The sequence below is a fragment of the Miniopterus schreibersii genome (assembly GCF_964146895.1).
Source record: "Miniopterus schreibersii genome assembly, chromosome: 6".
NCBI lineage: Eukaryota > Metazoa > Chordata > Mammalia > Chiroptera > Miniopteridae > Miniopterus > Miniopterus schreibersii.
The window spans coordinates 8476337-8491220 of record NC_138107.1 but is presented as its reverse complement, the minus strand read 5'-3'; the positions used below and the strand labels follow the sequence as shown (position 1 = coordinate 8491220).

Genomic DNA, 14884 nt, shown 5'->3' with positions numbered 1-14884 from the left:
GAGAAAGATTCTAGACTTGGAGAGTGTTTGAAGTGTGAGTAAACAAGCCAATGAAAGAAGCCTTCAGACAAGTGTCCCTCAGATGGGTAAGAAGTTTGGCACCCAGACTATAAGGTGCATGGCCCCAAGGGCCCTAGCCCAGGGCTTCTCACACTTACCACACACAAGAACCACTGGAAGCCTGCAAGAAAGCATCCCGGCTTCAGCATCCACCCAGAGATTCTGCGTTTCTAACAGCCCCCAGGAGATGGTGACTGTGGTTCAGACACCTGGTGAGAGCCTAGAAGTCACGTCCAACGTGAAACTGGGGGATGGTTCCTAAGAGCATGTGGCAGTCAGGACCATAACCTGATCATCCTCCTAGACCGGGGCGGTCTTGGAAGAGGAGATTCAAAGCCAGGATGAGCTTTAACGGCTTTTGGCTGCTAAAATGGAGCTCTAAGGAACAGTGGCCTTCTGCCTTCGTCCCCACTGTAGTGCACCGTGGATGCCAGATCCTGTGTGTGTGCCAGAGTGGGTAAGATGGTAAGGTTAGACATTATAGAAAATGCAGGGCAGATGTCAGCGGTTATGACATTGAAGGAAAGGGGCTCTGGAACCAGCCTGCAGGGTTCAGATGCCAGCCTCACTGTTCCTTAGTTTCCTCAACCCTAAAATGGGGACAGGGATCCTTATCTCTTAAGGCTGTTGTGTAGATTAAATGAGCTAGAACAGGGACCAGCATTTAGAAAACAGCTACATTAGTACCAGTGGCCTTTGAAGCCACCACAGACCTCTCCCACCTCTTCGAGCCAGCGTGTCAGCAGCCTGACCTTGTTCGCCTCTCCCTCCCTTGGGCCCCCTTCTGAGAGCAAAGACCTTGCCTTACTCCCCTGCATGAGTCCCCTCAGCACCATACGCAATTCTTCAGAGTTACTGCTGAATGAATCAGATAAAAATTGTTCTCTGTCGGGAAAAGATTGAGATCCACCTGCAGAAATAGCTTTACCTCAAGTCTCCAAACCCAGGCTTCAGCTGGTATGGCAGCGAAGCCTTCCATAAGCCCTCTGGAAGTCTTCAGCTTGAGTTATTTTTGGATTGTGTCTCCAGAATAGTCAAAATAGCTTCCCCTACACAAGTGGAAGGATTCCTATCCCCAGATCGTCAGGCCAATCTGAGCTGTCATGTGGCCCCTTCTGGCACTACATGCTTGCAACGCGTGGAGGAGGAAACATTGAAAAGCACATTTGTTCAAGTGGCGGAGTTTACTGCCTACAAATCACTTCACAGCCTCAGAGCCCTATTGCTGTAGAGTAGATTACAATTCTTTAGGTAAATATCAGGATAGGGGATCTTCTAGCAACATTCATTTACAGATAAGAGAAGCTGAGTGCAAGGGAAGAACACAAGTTAGGGTCTCACTGAGGCTGACTTGGTCTAATTTAGAAGTTGGGCCCTCCTTTGTTCCAGTTGGGTGATCGCTGATCTCTAACTGCATCGGAACCCACAGAGAGACAGTCTGGGGCAAGGTTCGTGGACAGGGAGATGTGAGGCTTTGTGTGATCTTGGGCGAATCACTTTACCTCTAGAACTCGGTTTCCTTGTTCATCAAGCGAAGATCAGAACTAAGTCCTTTTTAACTGTAAATTTCTAAATCTAGGTCATTCTAAGAGAATTCATTCCTTCAGCTGCCAAGCTTCCATTTAGTATGGCATTTTGGAAGTTTGCCACTAGAGGCCACTGTGAATACAGTTTAGCCTTAGAGCTTCTTCGAAACGCAGAAGTCTACAGATGCCTTCCACGATTTTAAGGCAGGCCTGCCGCCCCTTGGAGATAGAAAACCAGCCACTGCTCAGACTGTGAGGGGCCAGAATTGAGATGTCAGCTGGCACTGAGCAGGCCGAGGAGATGCTCTTTGCCAGCAAGGCCGACCAGCGCCCTCTCCTGTGTACTGGCCTGGGTGGAGGAGAAGCCTCCGGCCATGGTGAAGTGGGATGAGCCCTGTGGCCTGGGCCTGACTCTGTAGCGTGCCTCGTCATAAAGAGGCAATTCCCTCTAAGCTGCTTAATAGTCCACTTTACAGTGGAATTCCTTTATTCAACAAGTAATCTTAGAGCTCCTCTTTTATGCCCAGCAACAGCAAATATTTTCATGGAATCCCAGAAAGTCAGCCAGAAGGAAACTTAGAAGAAAATAAAAAGTTATTGTTGTCCTTTCTCTGTTCCATGGTTCAGGAAGCTTCTTATATATTTTTTTCTCTCAATCCCCCAAACCAGCCTCTGAGGTTGGCATTATTATGCCCATCTGCAGGTGAGCAAACTGAGGACCAAAAACAAGTAGCACAAAGCCTTGTACAGAGTGGTGACTGGGTAAAAGAATGGGCCCAGGGTTGCACGGCTAGTAAAAGGCAGGGCTGGGATTTGAACTGGGAACTTATGATTCTAAGATCAGCCCTTTTATCTCCTTTGACATACAGAGGAGGGAGATGAGGTACAGAGAAAGGAAATGATCTGGCCGGGCTGGGGTTAGAACTGAATCTCCCACCTTGAAGGCTGGGCTGTCAAACTGACTGCTCCATCCTGGAGTGTCCCCAGGCCAAGCTGGTTGGGAGGCCCCAGCCTTAGCTGTCTGCAAGGACCTTCCAAGCAGAGCCTGCACCAGACCTGCCCAGGCCCCGCAGGAGGGAGGAAGGCAGGCAGGGAAGGAGCACAAATGACCCTAATCAGTGTGTTTATTGGATCATAACTGTATTAGCCTCACCACTCAGCTAATCGCACAGAAATCACTTTCCTCTCCGGGAGGATCTGGCCGCAGCTCCATTAAAAGCTGCTAGCCCGGTACCTGTGAGGAAGCTGCACAGCAGAGGCAGCGGGGGAGGGGGAGAAGCAATATTTCTGCTTCCTCATTACGCTGACGGGGAAAATGGCCATTTCACATTCACTGTACAAGAAAAGCCCCCAAGGGAAAGGGAATCCGAGGCTCGCAGTTGTCTTTTTGGCAACATTCAGCTCTAAGAGAAAATGTTTCCTTTGTGCCTCCCTTTTTGAAAGCATTTGTGTTGCTATTAAAGATAAAACAAGAAAAGGGAAGGAACTCGAGGCTGGGGAACATACCAGGTGCCGGGGCTTCACGTGCATCCTATTTAGTCCTCTGAAGGCCTGTGAACAAGGCAGCACAATGTCCATTCCAGAGACGAGCCCATCTCATGCAGGCTCCACATGGCAGGGCTGAGCTTCGAGCCTGGGGTCGGCTGTCGCCCTCAGCCATACCCTGAACTCCCACAAGGGCGGTTTCCTTACCGTTCTTTGCTCCCATTCCAGCTCAAATAATTTGGAAACTGGCTTTCAAGCCAGATCACTGTGTGACCTTAATAATCTTCCCCAAGTCTCACTTCTTCCATGTGCCCAGGCCAGAGGGGTCCCTCAGGTCTAAACTGGGACAATTTCCTGATGGTATTTTTCTTCCAGGTAACTCCCAGCCATCCTTATTTCATACCCGCTTGGAGGAGATGGTGGTATGGGTATTAGAATCCTCATTTTTAAAGCTGGGGAACCTGAGAAGCAGAGACAACGAGAGGTTCAAGGTCGCAACATGAGTGGAAAGACACGGGCACTCTGCCTCTTGCCCCATGCAGGGGGCAGGCAGCCTCTGAGAGGCTGTCAGCAGCAGCTCCCAGAGCCCGCCACCTGAGCCTCAGCCCGGCTCCTGATAGAATTATCAGAGAACTGGGGAACACATACTTCCCGTAATCAGGGCAACTTTTCTTAGCCAGGGGTGGGAGGCAATATGTGAAGTGTGTCTGATGAGCTCCCATTCCAGGGCCGAGTTAATAAAGCCCAGGGAAGTCAAGGCAGACAGCTGGAGACGCAGGCGAGCGCCAGGGGCAGGGCCGCGGGGACTTTAGCTTCTGCACAAAGTCAGGCTGGTGGCAGTTTGAGTGAGTTTCCGTTTTCTTCAGCAGCCAGGCAGGCAAATGCAGGCAGCTTGGCATGAAAATGATTTTAGAGCTTAAAAAAAAAGGGTTTTAGCTCTGCCCACGTGGCTCAGTTGGTTGGGCGTCATCTCCTATATCAAAAGGTTGTGGGTTCAATTCCCGGTCAGGGCACATACCTAGGTTGCAAGTTTGATCTCTGGTCAGGAGGCAACTGACCAATGTGTCTCTCTTACATTGATGTTTCTCTCTCTCCCCCCCCCCTTTCCCTTCCTCTATCTCTAAAAAAATCAATAAAAACATGTCCTCGGGTGGGGATTTTTTTTTTTAAAAAGTGTTTTACCCACAGTGGCTTTTCAGGCTGCCCCAGTGCAGGTATAGCCAGGGGACATGCTAAGGAGCAGGGGTGACAGTGATGGAATCTGAGGGCTGGGCGAAATGACAGCCTCCAACCCCCGACCTCTACCCATTGGCCCGAGGTGGGGAGAGGCAGAGAGTCCTGAGGCCTAGGCCTCACGGCGTCTGTGGCAGGGGAGATGTGAGAGGGGTTTCTGGGAACAAACTCGATCAAGGCCTCCCAGGTGAAATTGGCTGTTCTTCCCCACCCAGGCCGGAGCTGGCGGATCAGGAAGGCATCAGTGTGCTGGTGGGAGGCTGGGCCTTCAGGGAGGGACAGGGTTTGCTTTTAAGCTCCTGAAGAAATGTGAGGACTCATTCTCTATTTCCCAAGATGCTCAAACAAGAGGAAATGGGTTTATATCAAGTGCAGAGAGAGTTCAGGAGGCCCAAGAGCAGACTGACTGGGGGGGTAATGTGTTCAGATGTAATTAATTCCAGCTAAGAGAAAGAGAGGGGCTGAGGCCTGAGAAAAGCCAGGCTTTGGAGGACCAGAGTCTTCAGGGTACACCCCCTGCAAAGGGGAAGAGAAAAGACCTACCTAAGAGAAGCATTTTGGGGGTTCAGTGGAAGGAGAAACGCAGGTTGGGAGAGTCAGGCGAGCTTCTGGGAAGAGATGGTACCTTCGAGATGGGTAGGACTGGGGCCTGGCAGTGAGGAAGTGGCAAGAGGAAAGGCCAGGGCACCGGTGTGGCTCATTCCGTTTGGTGCAAAAGCCGGATGGTGGGGGTGGGAGATGTATAGTCACCTTGGCCCTCATTGTGGAATGCCCAGAGATGGCACAACGGGAATTTACGGGGACCCATCCCTTGAAAGAGCTGCAGTGAGAGAAGAAAGGATCCAGGAGACTGATTTTAATCAGAGCTCCTGTTTGTTTTTATCTGTAGTTGCTGCTTAGCAAAATAACCTTGGGCAAATGTCTTTCCCGTTCAGGACTCAGTTTCCAGATCTATAAAATCGAGGTGAGTTGGGTTATTCTTTAAAGTCCTCAGCAGCACTGAGGTTTCTAATACCACAACTAACAATACCCAGCAAATACTGAGTTAAATGAGGGGTGGGGGTGGGCCCTGGGGCTTCCCTTTGTCCAGATGAAAAGCGGCTGGAGGGTGCTGGAGTTGTGATCTGGGAGAAGAGGACCGGAGGGGCAGCGTGGGGTTGCGGTGGGATGGTGGGGCGCCTGCAGCGAGACTGCCACCCTCCAGGAGGAACGGGGCATGGGTGTGTGGAGAGCCCTGTGGTCGGCTGTTGCCCCTTCCTCCACCCAACAGAACATGGCTTCTCCCCACACCTCAGCCGGCCCGCACTGCTTTGGGTACCTGACCTTGCTGCTCGTGGAGTTTCTTATCCAGGGAGGAGGCACGCGATCTGGAGTGCATCACTCCCCATCTCTAAGCTTTTTAGAAAAAGAACGGGTTTGACCTAGATGGTCTCCAACCAAGCCCCTTCTAGCGTTTCTGTTAATGGGTGGAATCAGACACTGCATCGCACCCACTTCCTCGCTATCATGGTGGTTTCAGGTTCCTGTCGCGCCCTCTGTCTTCCCTGCTCTCCAGGGCTGCCATGCATGGCGGAGTGGGGTGTTCACGGCACAAGGACACCTGCCCAGGGAGTAAGCGGAGGCTCAATTCCAGCCCACACTCTGCCCCACGGGTTGCATTTACCCAGAGTAAAGAACACCTTTTCCAAGTTTGTTCTAAGGCGCAGTGTGGGCAGCCCCCACCTCCCTGTCCCACCCCCATTCCTTCCACTGCTCTTCTGTGTCCCTTTTCACCTGCCATCCCCAGTCTCAAACAGGGGGCTCTGAGGGCAGCACTTCCAAGGCGCCTTGGCCGGGAGGGCAGCAGCTGCCTCTGGAGCCCTGCAGTGCTTTTCCTCTCCTTATCAATGCTGAGAGATGCCTCTCAAAATTGCTCTGCCGTCATTAACACCACGGATTAGGTCAGATGAGATCGTGTTTGCAGTCTTGGATGGCAAGGGCAAAACGCTGATGCTAACTATTCCAGATCTTCTGGGCATGGGCCATTCCGTGCTCACAGTTCTTAATCAGAGGGACCATGTGGGAGTGAGGGTGGGCCAGGCTGTGGTTAGTTCTGATCTGGCTGCACCACTTGCTGCCCTGTCTGGACATCACAGGTGACCTCAGTTATATCCCTCAAATGACAAATGACCCACCCAACGGCAATGCCCATGGGCTGCTTTCGAACCATGAGTAGTTCATTTGAGCCAGGACTGTGAGCATTTTGCCCTGGGCCTGATCAGCAAGTTGTGTTCCAGGGCTCACTGGTTGGCCATGTAGTTGAGGAGTGTCTTTCAGACCAGTCCCCTTCTGAGAAGCCTCTATGCCTGAAGGAGGCCAAGGCCTATGGTTTTGCATCATGGCCCTTCATCCTCCTGACAGCGCCTGCCTGTCTTTACCAGGAGTTTTCTCTGGCTTCTGGAACCTGATTGCCACTCTGTGCTGGTCAGGCCAGAAGTGCCAGGGAATTAATGTCCTCCAGAGGTAGCCATCGGCCACCGAGCCAGTTACTGACTTCAGTTGGTGTCTACATACCCTGCCTCCTCGCCTCTCTGGCAGGCTAAATTTGAGGTGTGTTCTCACTCTCAGTGGGGATGAGCCCTGGTTGCCCACAGTGACAACTGTCTTGGTAAACCACCTTACTGGCTGCCTTCCCCGTCTTACCTCCACACTCACCACATAGTATTTCCTGTCTCCCAAAATAAACTACTTGCATTCGAATCTTTCTCTCAGGGCCTGCTTCTAGGGGAACCAAACAGACATTATCTTCAATGTCCTCAATATCACCTTTTTGTAGTTTCCCCTCACCCTCCGTCATTCCCACTCCTGGGAGAGTCATTGGTCACTCTTCTCAATGGCACTCTTCAGCTGCACTGAGGCTCATCTGTGTGCGTGTCCTGGGGCCCCACTAGCCTGCAAACTCTTGGAGACAGTTACTGCTCTTCTCGAATATTTATTCTCTGAGCCTAGGACAGTGCCTGGCACAGAGCAGGTACTTAATATAATTTTTTGTGAAAGAGCCAGCAGTGGAAATGCAATGATTGAGAGGGACTGGAGAGAAAGAGACAAGTCTAGAATCTTTCTAGAAAGAGACCCAGGGGCTGCTACTCTAAATACCGTTGCATTATAAAGTTACATGGCAGAACTTCAATTTCACTACTTACCTGTGAATACCCTGCAGTGGCTCCCTATTTTTGCCCTCCCCAACAGGGCCTAATGTCAAGATGACTTTTAAGACCTCCATTATCTGGCCCATCCAAAGAGACACTCAAGTCTGTCGTTCAGAATCAGGCTTTGGTCTCAATGGCCTGGGTTCAAATTTTTACTCTCCCAAGTTCCCAACTGGGTGATCATGGTCAAGCTACTTGGCCTCTCTGGGCACTAGCTGCCTTACTTATTAAATGTAGATAATAGTACCTCACACCTAAATTATTTCAAGAATTTAATCATGCAGACTAAAACCCACTGAACTGTACACTTTAAAATAGTGAATTTGCCCTACCCAGTTTGGCTCAGTGGTTAGACCATCGGCCTGCATACTGAAGGGTCCGGGGTTCAATTCCAGCCAAAGGCACATACCTCAGTTGTAGGCTTAATCTCTTGCCCTGCTTGGGGTGCATGTAGGAGGCAACCAATTGGTGTGTCTCTCTCACATCTCTCTCTCCCCCTCTTCCCCCTTCCACTCTCTCTGAAAAGCAATGGAAAAAATATCCTAGAGTGAGGATTAAAAAAAAAATTAAAAATAAAGTAATTTAAAAAAATTTTGGTGTCTGACCCAGGGTAGACTCTGAAAATATAGGGGTGGGCAAAAGTAGGTTTACAGCTGACAGTACTCGAAACAGTTTATTTTTATATTATTTATTATCATATTATTGTTTGTTTATATTACAATAAATAACCACCCTGTATGGTGGTGGTTATCGCTGCTCTCAGGAAGTTTCCCGTGGCCCTGGCAGGGGCCGAGAACACCGCGGACCCTCAGGCGGCACTGGCGGATGGATGAAAGGTATTCCGCACCTACGCCTGGAGCAGGGTCTAGGACAGGTGTGGGGCCGAGGTGTGCGGGACACAGAGACTGCAAACCCAGCTCTGTACCCCTCAGCAAAGGAGGCCCAACTTATTCTCCGTGGAGAGAGGGCCTCGGGCCCAAAGGGTAGCGGGCCTTCCCGCCAGCCGCGCCCGCGGCCCCGCGAGCGCCAGCACGGCCGCCGTCGGTGCCCGTCCCAGGCGGCGGAACCGAGTCCAGCGCCGCGCCACGGGTGAAGGGAAAGCACTCCACCCAGGCCGAGGAGCGCGTTCTGAGCTTTGTCTTTGACTTTGTATCTGATATTCCGGGGAATTGACCAGTTAAGACCCAGCTGCCAAAGACTAGGCCCAGGGGGCGTGGCTGTTTCGGGTCCAGCCGGGCTCCTGGACTCCCGGCCCCGCCCCCGCACAGAGGCGCGCGGGGCCCGGCGCTCAGCCGTGCGCGCAGAGGAGGCGGCTGCGTCTCAGCAAAGCTTAGGCCCCGCGGAGCCGGGGGCTGCGAGGGACCTTCTGGAGACGAGTCCACGCGCTCGGCCCGGGCACTGCCACGGTGCTGCGACCCCGGGCTCATAGGGGCGAGCTGAGGCGGGCGGGGCCTCCTGAGCGGTGCCTCAGCGTCCCCCTCGCTCCCGGGGCAGGCATCAGAGCCGGGTCCACGGCAGGGACCTTCTCCGTGCCCGGGGAGCTCAGGCCGCCCTCTCGGCCTGGTGGGGGAAGCTTCTCGACCCGGGGGCTGGCTCAGCCTGTGGTCACGACGGGCCAGGGATGGGGAGCGCGCTGGCGCGTGGCTTAGGTGGCGGGCTCGGCGTGGCCGGGCCGAGCCAGGAGCCAGACACGCCGGGGGCGAGCCCGGGCACCGACCCCTCCTGGGCCTAACGGCCCCCACTAGAAAAGCGAGGCGGCTCCTCGGGGCTCTGGGGTCGCCCCCACACGCCTCCCCAGGAGAGGTGGAGTCCGTTTCTGGACTGAGACGCCCCCCCACCCCGGGGTGGGGGCACCTCAGCAGAGAACTCCCCAACACTCTGGGCGTATGGGGGCCTCTTTTGCACAGGTCTCTCCGCCCCGCGGCGCCCCGTTTAGACCCTTCTCAAACGGGTGCCCCCCGGTTCACACATTCCCCTCCCTCCCCCGTGGGTGGAGCCCCCGTGAGGGGGTGGGCAGCGGGGGGACCGGCGCAGAGGGAGGGGCGCACTGCCAGGACCATCTCGGGCCGTCGCCCTCCAGACTCCCGGCATCTGGAGCCGCGTCCCCACGCCTGCCACGCGCGCACACTCGGACACGCTCGCACAGACACTCAGCCCCGCGCGCAGACCCCGCCCGCGGCCCCGCCCCGGCCCCTGCGGGCGCCCCCTCCGGCGCTCACCGCCCGCAGGCAGCCGGCCCCGGGTGGCGGGAGGCGGCGGCTTCGGCAGATTTGATTTTCCCGCAGCCCGGGCGCCCCGGAGCCCGAGCCGGAGCCCGAGCCCCAGACGAGGAGGTGGCGCTCGCAGCCGCTTCCCCAGCCCCGCCGCCGCCCGCGCGGAGACCCAGCCAGAGGCGGTTAGCGCCGCGCCCCGGGCTCCACGCCGCCCGCCTCCGGCCACCCCGCCGCCCGCGGCCCCCCACGCCCCCTTTTTCTCCTGCACCCCTTCTGCCCCCGCCCGAAGCTGCACGCGCCCCTCCCGGCGCCCTCGCTCGCGCCCCGCGCCCCTCCGCCTCGCCCCGCTGCGCCCCAGCTCCCCGGGCACCTCGCCCCCCTCCGCTGGGCCCCCGGCCCCCTCGTCGCGGCCCCTCACCCCCGCCCGCAGCCGCGGCCCCCGCTCCCCCCGCCCCCTCCCTCCCTCACTTCCCACGCCCCCTCTTCGAGCTCCTCTCCTCTCCTCCCTTCGCCGCCCAGCCTCGGCTCGGGAGTTGGGGGAGAGCCCAGGGTTTCAGTTGCTCCGGAGAAGGCGTGAGCCGCGCAGGGCTTGACTAATTTGGGGTGGGGGGCGCGGTGGGCGATGGAGCAGCCCGAGGACATGACGTCGCTGAGCGAGTTCGACTCCTTGGCGGGCAGCATCCCGGCCACCAAGGTGGAGATCACGGTGTCCTGCAGGTGAGCCGCCCGCTGGCCGGGCCCCCGCGTCCGGCCCGCAGACCCGCGTCGGTCCTCGCCTCGGGGCGCCTCCCTCCTCCCCGCCCCCTCCCGTCGGGCAAGAGTCCCTGCCCAGCGGCGGGTGCGACGGAGGCGTGGGAGCCAGGCTTGGGGTCCTTTACCCGAAAGTTTGCTCTCGGAGCTGTTGCTGCGAGGAGATACGGAGACGCGGGGACGGGGGTCCCGGCGCCCGAGCGGGAGGGGGAGGGAGGGAGAGGCGGCGCGGGGGTCTTCCAGCAGGTTGTTTCTGATCAGTTCCTCCTAAATCTAGACCGGGCGTGCCCAGCCCTTGCCTTCCTGCCCTCCTTTCCTCTCTTCTCCCCGCTCCTTTGCCCCAACACCCCCCCCACCCCTCCCCCGTCTCAGACTCAGACCCCGACCCCAGGATCCTGAAGCCTGCCTTCACCTCCAACAACAAAAACCTACTCTTGGGAAAGGATCGTATTGACTCGTTCATTCACAGCCGTGTGCGTAACTGATAACAATTTTAAGTGCTACCATTAAAAAACCAATAGCTTGGGTACAAAATCTTAAGCCAAAAGACATTTGTGTAATTTTAGAGTCCAGCAGGGGAGGGGCGTGTTTTTGTGGGCTCCTATCCCAAATCTTCAGTCATGTCACAAAGGCTTTGGGGGTAACTTCTCCATCTCAGAGCTGGGTCTCTGCCAGGTTCCCTTATCTGAGGGGAAGGCTGCCCTAGGCAGTAAGGGGGTGCAGGTGGAGATGGGGGGACTTTTCCTTAGTGCAGTCACCCCGTGGCTGGCCTAGGGTCACCGCCTTGCTGGAACTGTGAGGGGCACTGTGGCCCAGGCATAGCCCATCTTGGTGTCCCCTGAGATGCCATTCCCCCTGCCCCAAATGACTCGAGTCCTGGCTGTGCCCTTGTTCCAAATCACCCACCCATCCTCTTTAAGGCCCCTCTTTGGTCAGACCCTTTAGCCACCCTCTGGGTCCCTGCCCCTGTATTCCAGGCAGTGGGGAGGTGCAGAGAGAGGCAGAGGACCTGGGCTGCGGGTGAGAGAGGGAAGGATTGGGGGGGTTGAGGGTGTGAGAGGGAGGGTTAATGTCAAACATAGCTGCCCCCCTGCGCCAGGCTCCCCTGATAACTCCCATATGTCTCTCCTGTGGTCCCACATGCACCCCTGACAGAATGATCTCCCAGCGCCATTTGCATCTTGCCATTGCTCTGCTGGGAGGACCCTGCTGGCCCACTAGCTCTAATCTCACCTCCTCAGCCATCAACAGCTGCCACAGCCCCCCTCCCTTCCGCAGCAGGTCACACGTCCCTGTGCCTGACTCTCCCCTCCAGCCTTCAATCATGCCTGTGTCAGAGCTGTCTCAGGATCTTCCCCGCTCCGAGCCCACGAACAACCCATTCCCCATCCAGAATTCACCCCTCCTTCATCTCTGCCAGTTCATGCCCTGCATCCTGAAAAGCCTGGCCTCATGCCCCCCCTTCCAGCCGCCCCGCTCCCCCGTGAGACACCCAGCCAGAATCACTGTCTTCTGTGTCCCCTGGGTCCTGAGTTCTCAGCCTGGGCCATGGGTCACTCACTCACATGCTGAGCACTCAGCCTCTGAAGACATCTCAGGTGTGGAGACTCTATCCCTCCTCCCCTAAAGTAACTGTCTAAGCGTTTGAGGGCAGAGATCCCCACCCTGACTCAGCCGCACGCATCCTCTGCTCCAGTGGAGAGGAAAGGAGGCAGAGCGCACGCGGCATTGTGGCTTTGGAGTCGGACACCTTGCAATGCAATCTGCTCCACGACTTGGGGCTGACTTGTAGCCTAGGTTTCCCCCATTTGTCAAGTGCAAACAATGCGAAGCCTCATTTGCCAAGGGAGCTCACATGCTTGGAAGAGTGGCTGGCAGGTATTTCACAAATACTGTTGGAGGAATTAATTTACAGAGGATTGTGAAGTACCCGACACACTACTTTGCACTTGCTTGGAACACGGTTGGTGCTATTACCGTGAGGCAGCAATGCTCGGCCCTCTTGTTTGCTCTCTCGAAGTAGAGGTGTCAGACCTTTTGCCTATAAGGTACCTAGGGATGCATTTGAGATCCTGGGGGATGTGGTTCTGGGATCAACCCTGGTGTCCATTCCCTCTCAGGACACATGGTCCACCAGCCTGAGGGGGGCCTGCCCCAGGCCCTGTGCCCGCTCTCCTGAAAGCCAGAGGGTGGAAAGTGGGTCTTGGTAGGAACGAGTGAGAAGCGGGGAGTCACCCGGCACAGAGGGGAGGCCTGAAAACAATATAGGTGGGCTTGAAATTGTAAATTCATTTCTTTGCCTCAACCAGGTCCCACTATCCCGGTTCTAGAAGAAAGGGATGGGGGAGGAGAGGGAGCAGAGAGAAGAGGAGGAGATGGAGAGGAGGGAGAGCTGCACAGAATGGTTTTCTCCAGTATATTCTACACTTCATAGTCTCCAACTAATGAGAGTCAAGTCCTCCTTTCTGCACCCCATGGGTAGCACTGACTGGGCCCCAGCAGGAAGCTATGGGGTGCCCTTGCCTTGAGCATCTCTGCTGGTGGGCAGAGATCTGGAGGCCAGACAGAGGTTTGGTGGGGTGAGAACTCCAGGGGGCTTCAGAATGAGCAGCTGGGGTTCAGGGAGGCCAGTGTTTCAGGGAACTGGAAACTAGCATCCTGGGAGCCAGTTCCCTTCCCTCTCTGCTCCTTAGGAAGGTGCCTGCCACCTCCTGCAGTTCTAAGAGCTCTCTGATCTTGCCTTGGGGAGGACCCAACCCCCTGCCATGCCTATCCTAGGGCACTCCCAGCCGAGCAAAGCTGCCTGGTGCAGGGGCATGTCAGCCTTAGCACAGGACCACAGCCAAGGCCCAACTGAGCCTCCGCTGAAGGCAGATGACACTGTGAGATGGACATGCTTGGGCCGCTGCTGTAGGTAGGGTATCTCTTGGGCTAATCTATAGTCCACTCCCAAATAATTGTCTTTTACCAATTTTGATGAGCTTAGGACCAAAGATCATAAAGTGCCTGGCTGCTTGGCTCAGTGGTTAAGACATGGGCTATGGGATCTATCTACCTGGGTTCAAATCCCAGTTCTGTCCCTGTGACACTGGGTAAGCTACTTAGCCTCCGTTTCCTCATCTATAAAAGGAAGTATAATAATCCTTATTGTAAGAGGATTAATCCAGGGATAGTAATTTATGTTGCCTATTATTCAGTTATTGACACCTGAAAGTAAATAAAAGTCTGTCTCTTTAGCTGAGTCCCAGGGTCTGCATGGGTCCTGGAGATCTGACCCATGTAGAGATTCTTACCCCTCACCCAGCTTTATTGACATGTATTTGGCATTTAGAGATTCTGAGTGAGTAGGGTAGATGGTTTATGGAACCAGATGCCAGTAGACATCGCAGGAAGTGTGAGCCACAGCTGCTCTCTCCTCTGGAGGTCTGTCCCAGACCTTTCCCGACTTCGTTAGCCTCCCTGCAGACCCAATCAAAACTCACCCGTCCAGGGTCCCATTCCCCAAGCGCCTCACTACTTTTCTAGTTTCTATGCGTCATCTGCTGCAGGGATCAGGACCAGCCTGCTGGTTAGCAAGTGCGATTTGCATTTTTTATGTAACAAGAAACCTTTGCACTTCTGCAGGGTCCGGCTGGAAGAAGCAAAGCACACTTCCACGCGCCGGGGCTCCCAGACCCCCAGAGAAGGCAGGGGGCAGAGTCCAGAGGCAGGCTTTGTGTAGCCCTGCTGGAGTCTCGCAAGCAGCTGCCCTCTCCCCCCAGCCGGCGTGAGGCTGGTGGGTGGCTGTTGCTTCTGCCCCAGAGATATTTTCTGCTGTCTGTTCGGGTTGGTGTTTTGCTGCCCTGGGGCAGGAGAGGCAGTCGAGCTCTGGAGCTGTCTCTGGGCCCTCAGAAGGGGTGTGAATGGGCTCCGAAGGCTTTCATCTGACAGGCAGGGGCGGGCGCCTTCGGGGAAGGAGGGCCTGGGGGCAGCAGGCAGCTGTCAAAGCCAGCGCTAGGAAAAAGGTCCCGTCAGCCAGTGCATAGCCAAGGCATTCTTTAGTGGAGCCAGGGGAATAATAACAGTGGGATTTATTGAGTGCTTACTACATGCCAGGCACCTCCCATCTGTATTAGGCTGAACCAAGCGCAGTTGCCTGTAGTCAACTGTTTTTGACCTACTCAAATAGCAATTTGGTCCAAACTAAGATTATTATATTAGTTTTCAATTCCTGTGCTACAAATTACCACAAACCTAGTGGCTTAAGGCAACAGCCATTTATTATCTCTCGGTTTCTGTAGGTGAGAAGCCTGGGCACAGCATAACTGGCTCCTCTCTCAGGGCTCCCCAGGCTGAAGTCAAGGTACCTGCAGGCGCTATGATCTCATCTGAGGCTTGGGGTCCAAGCCAAGCTCGTTTAGGTTGTTGGCAGAATCCAGTTTTTTGCAGC

At 55.3% G+C, this 14884-nt stretch overlaps 1 protein-coding gene across 2 annotated transcripts in view; it reads left to right on the top strand.

Moving 5' to 3' along the window:
* The first annotated feature begins 9726 nt into the window (after positions 1–9726).
* CPNE5 (copine 5) overlaps positions 9727–14884 on the top strand; it is an 82627-nt gene continuing 77469 nt past the window's right edge. The window contains exon 1 of one of the 2 annotated variants that reach the window (XM_081140408.1): positions 9727–10422. In XM_081140408.1, coding sequence (XP_080996534.1) covers positions 10328–10422 — 95 coding nt within the window. In that variant the 5' untranslated portion in view covers positions 9727–10327. The remainder of the gene's footprint in view (positions 10423–14884) is intronic. The other variant, XM_081140409.1, reaches the window with a different exon arrangement.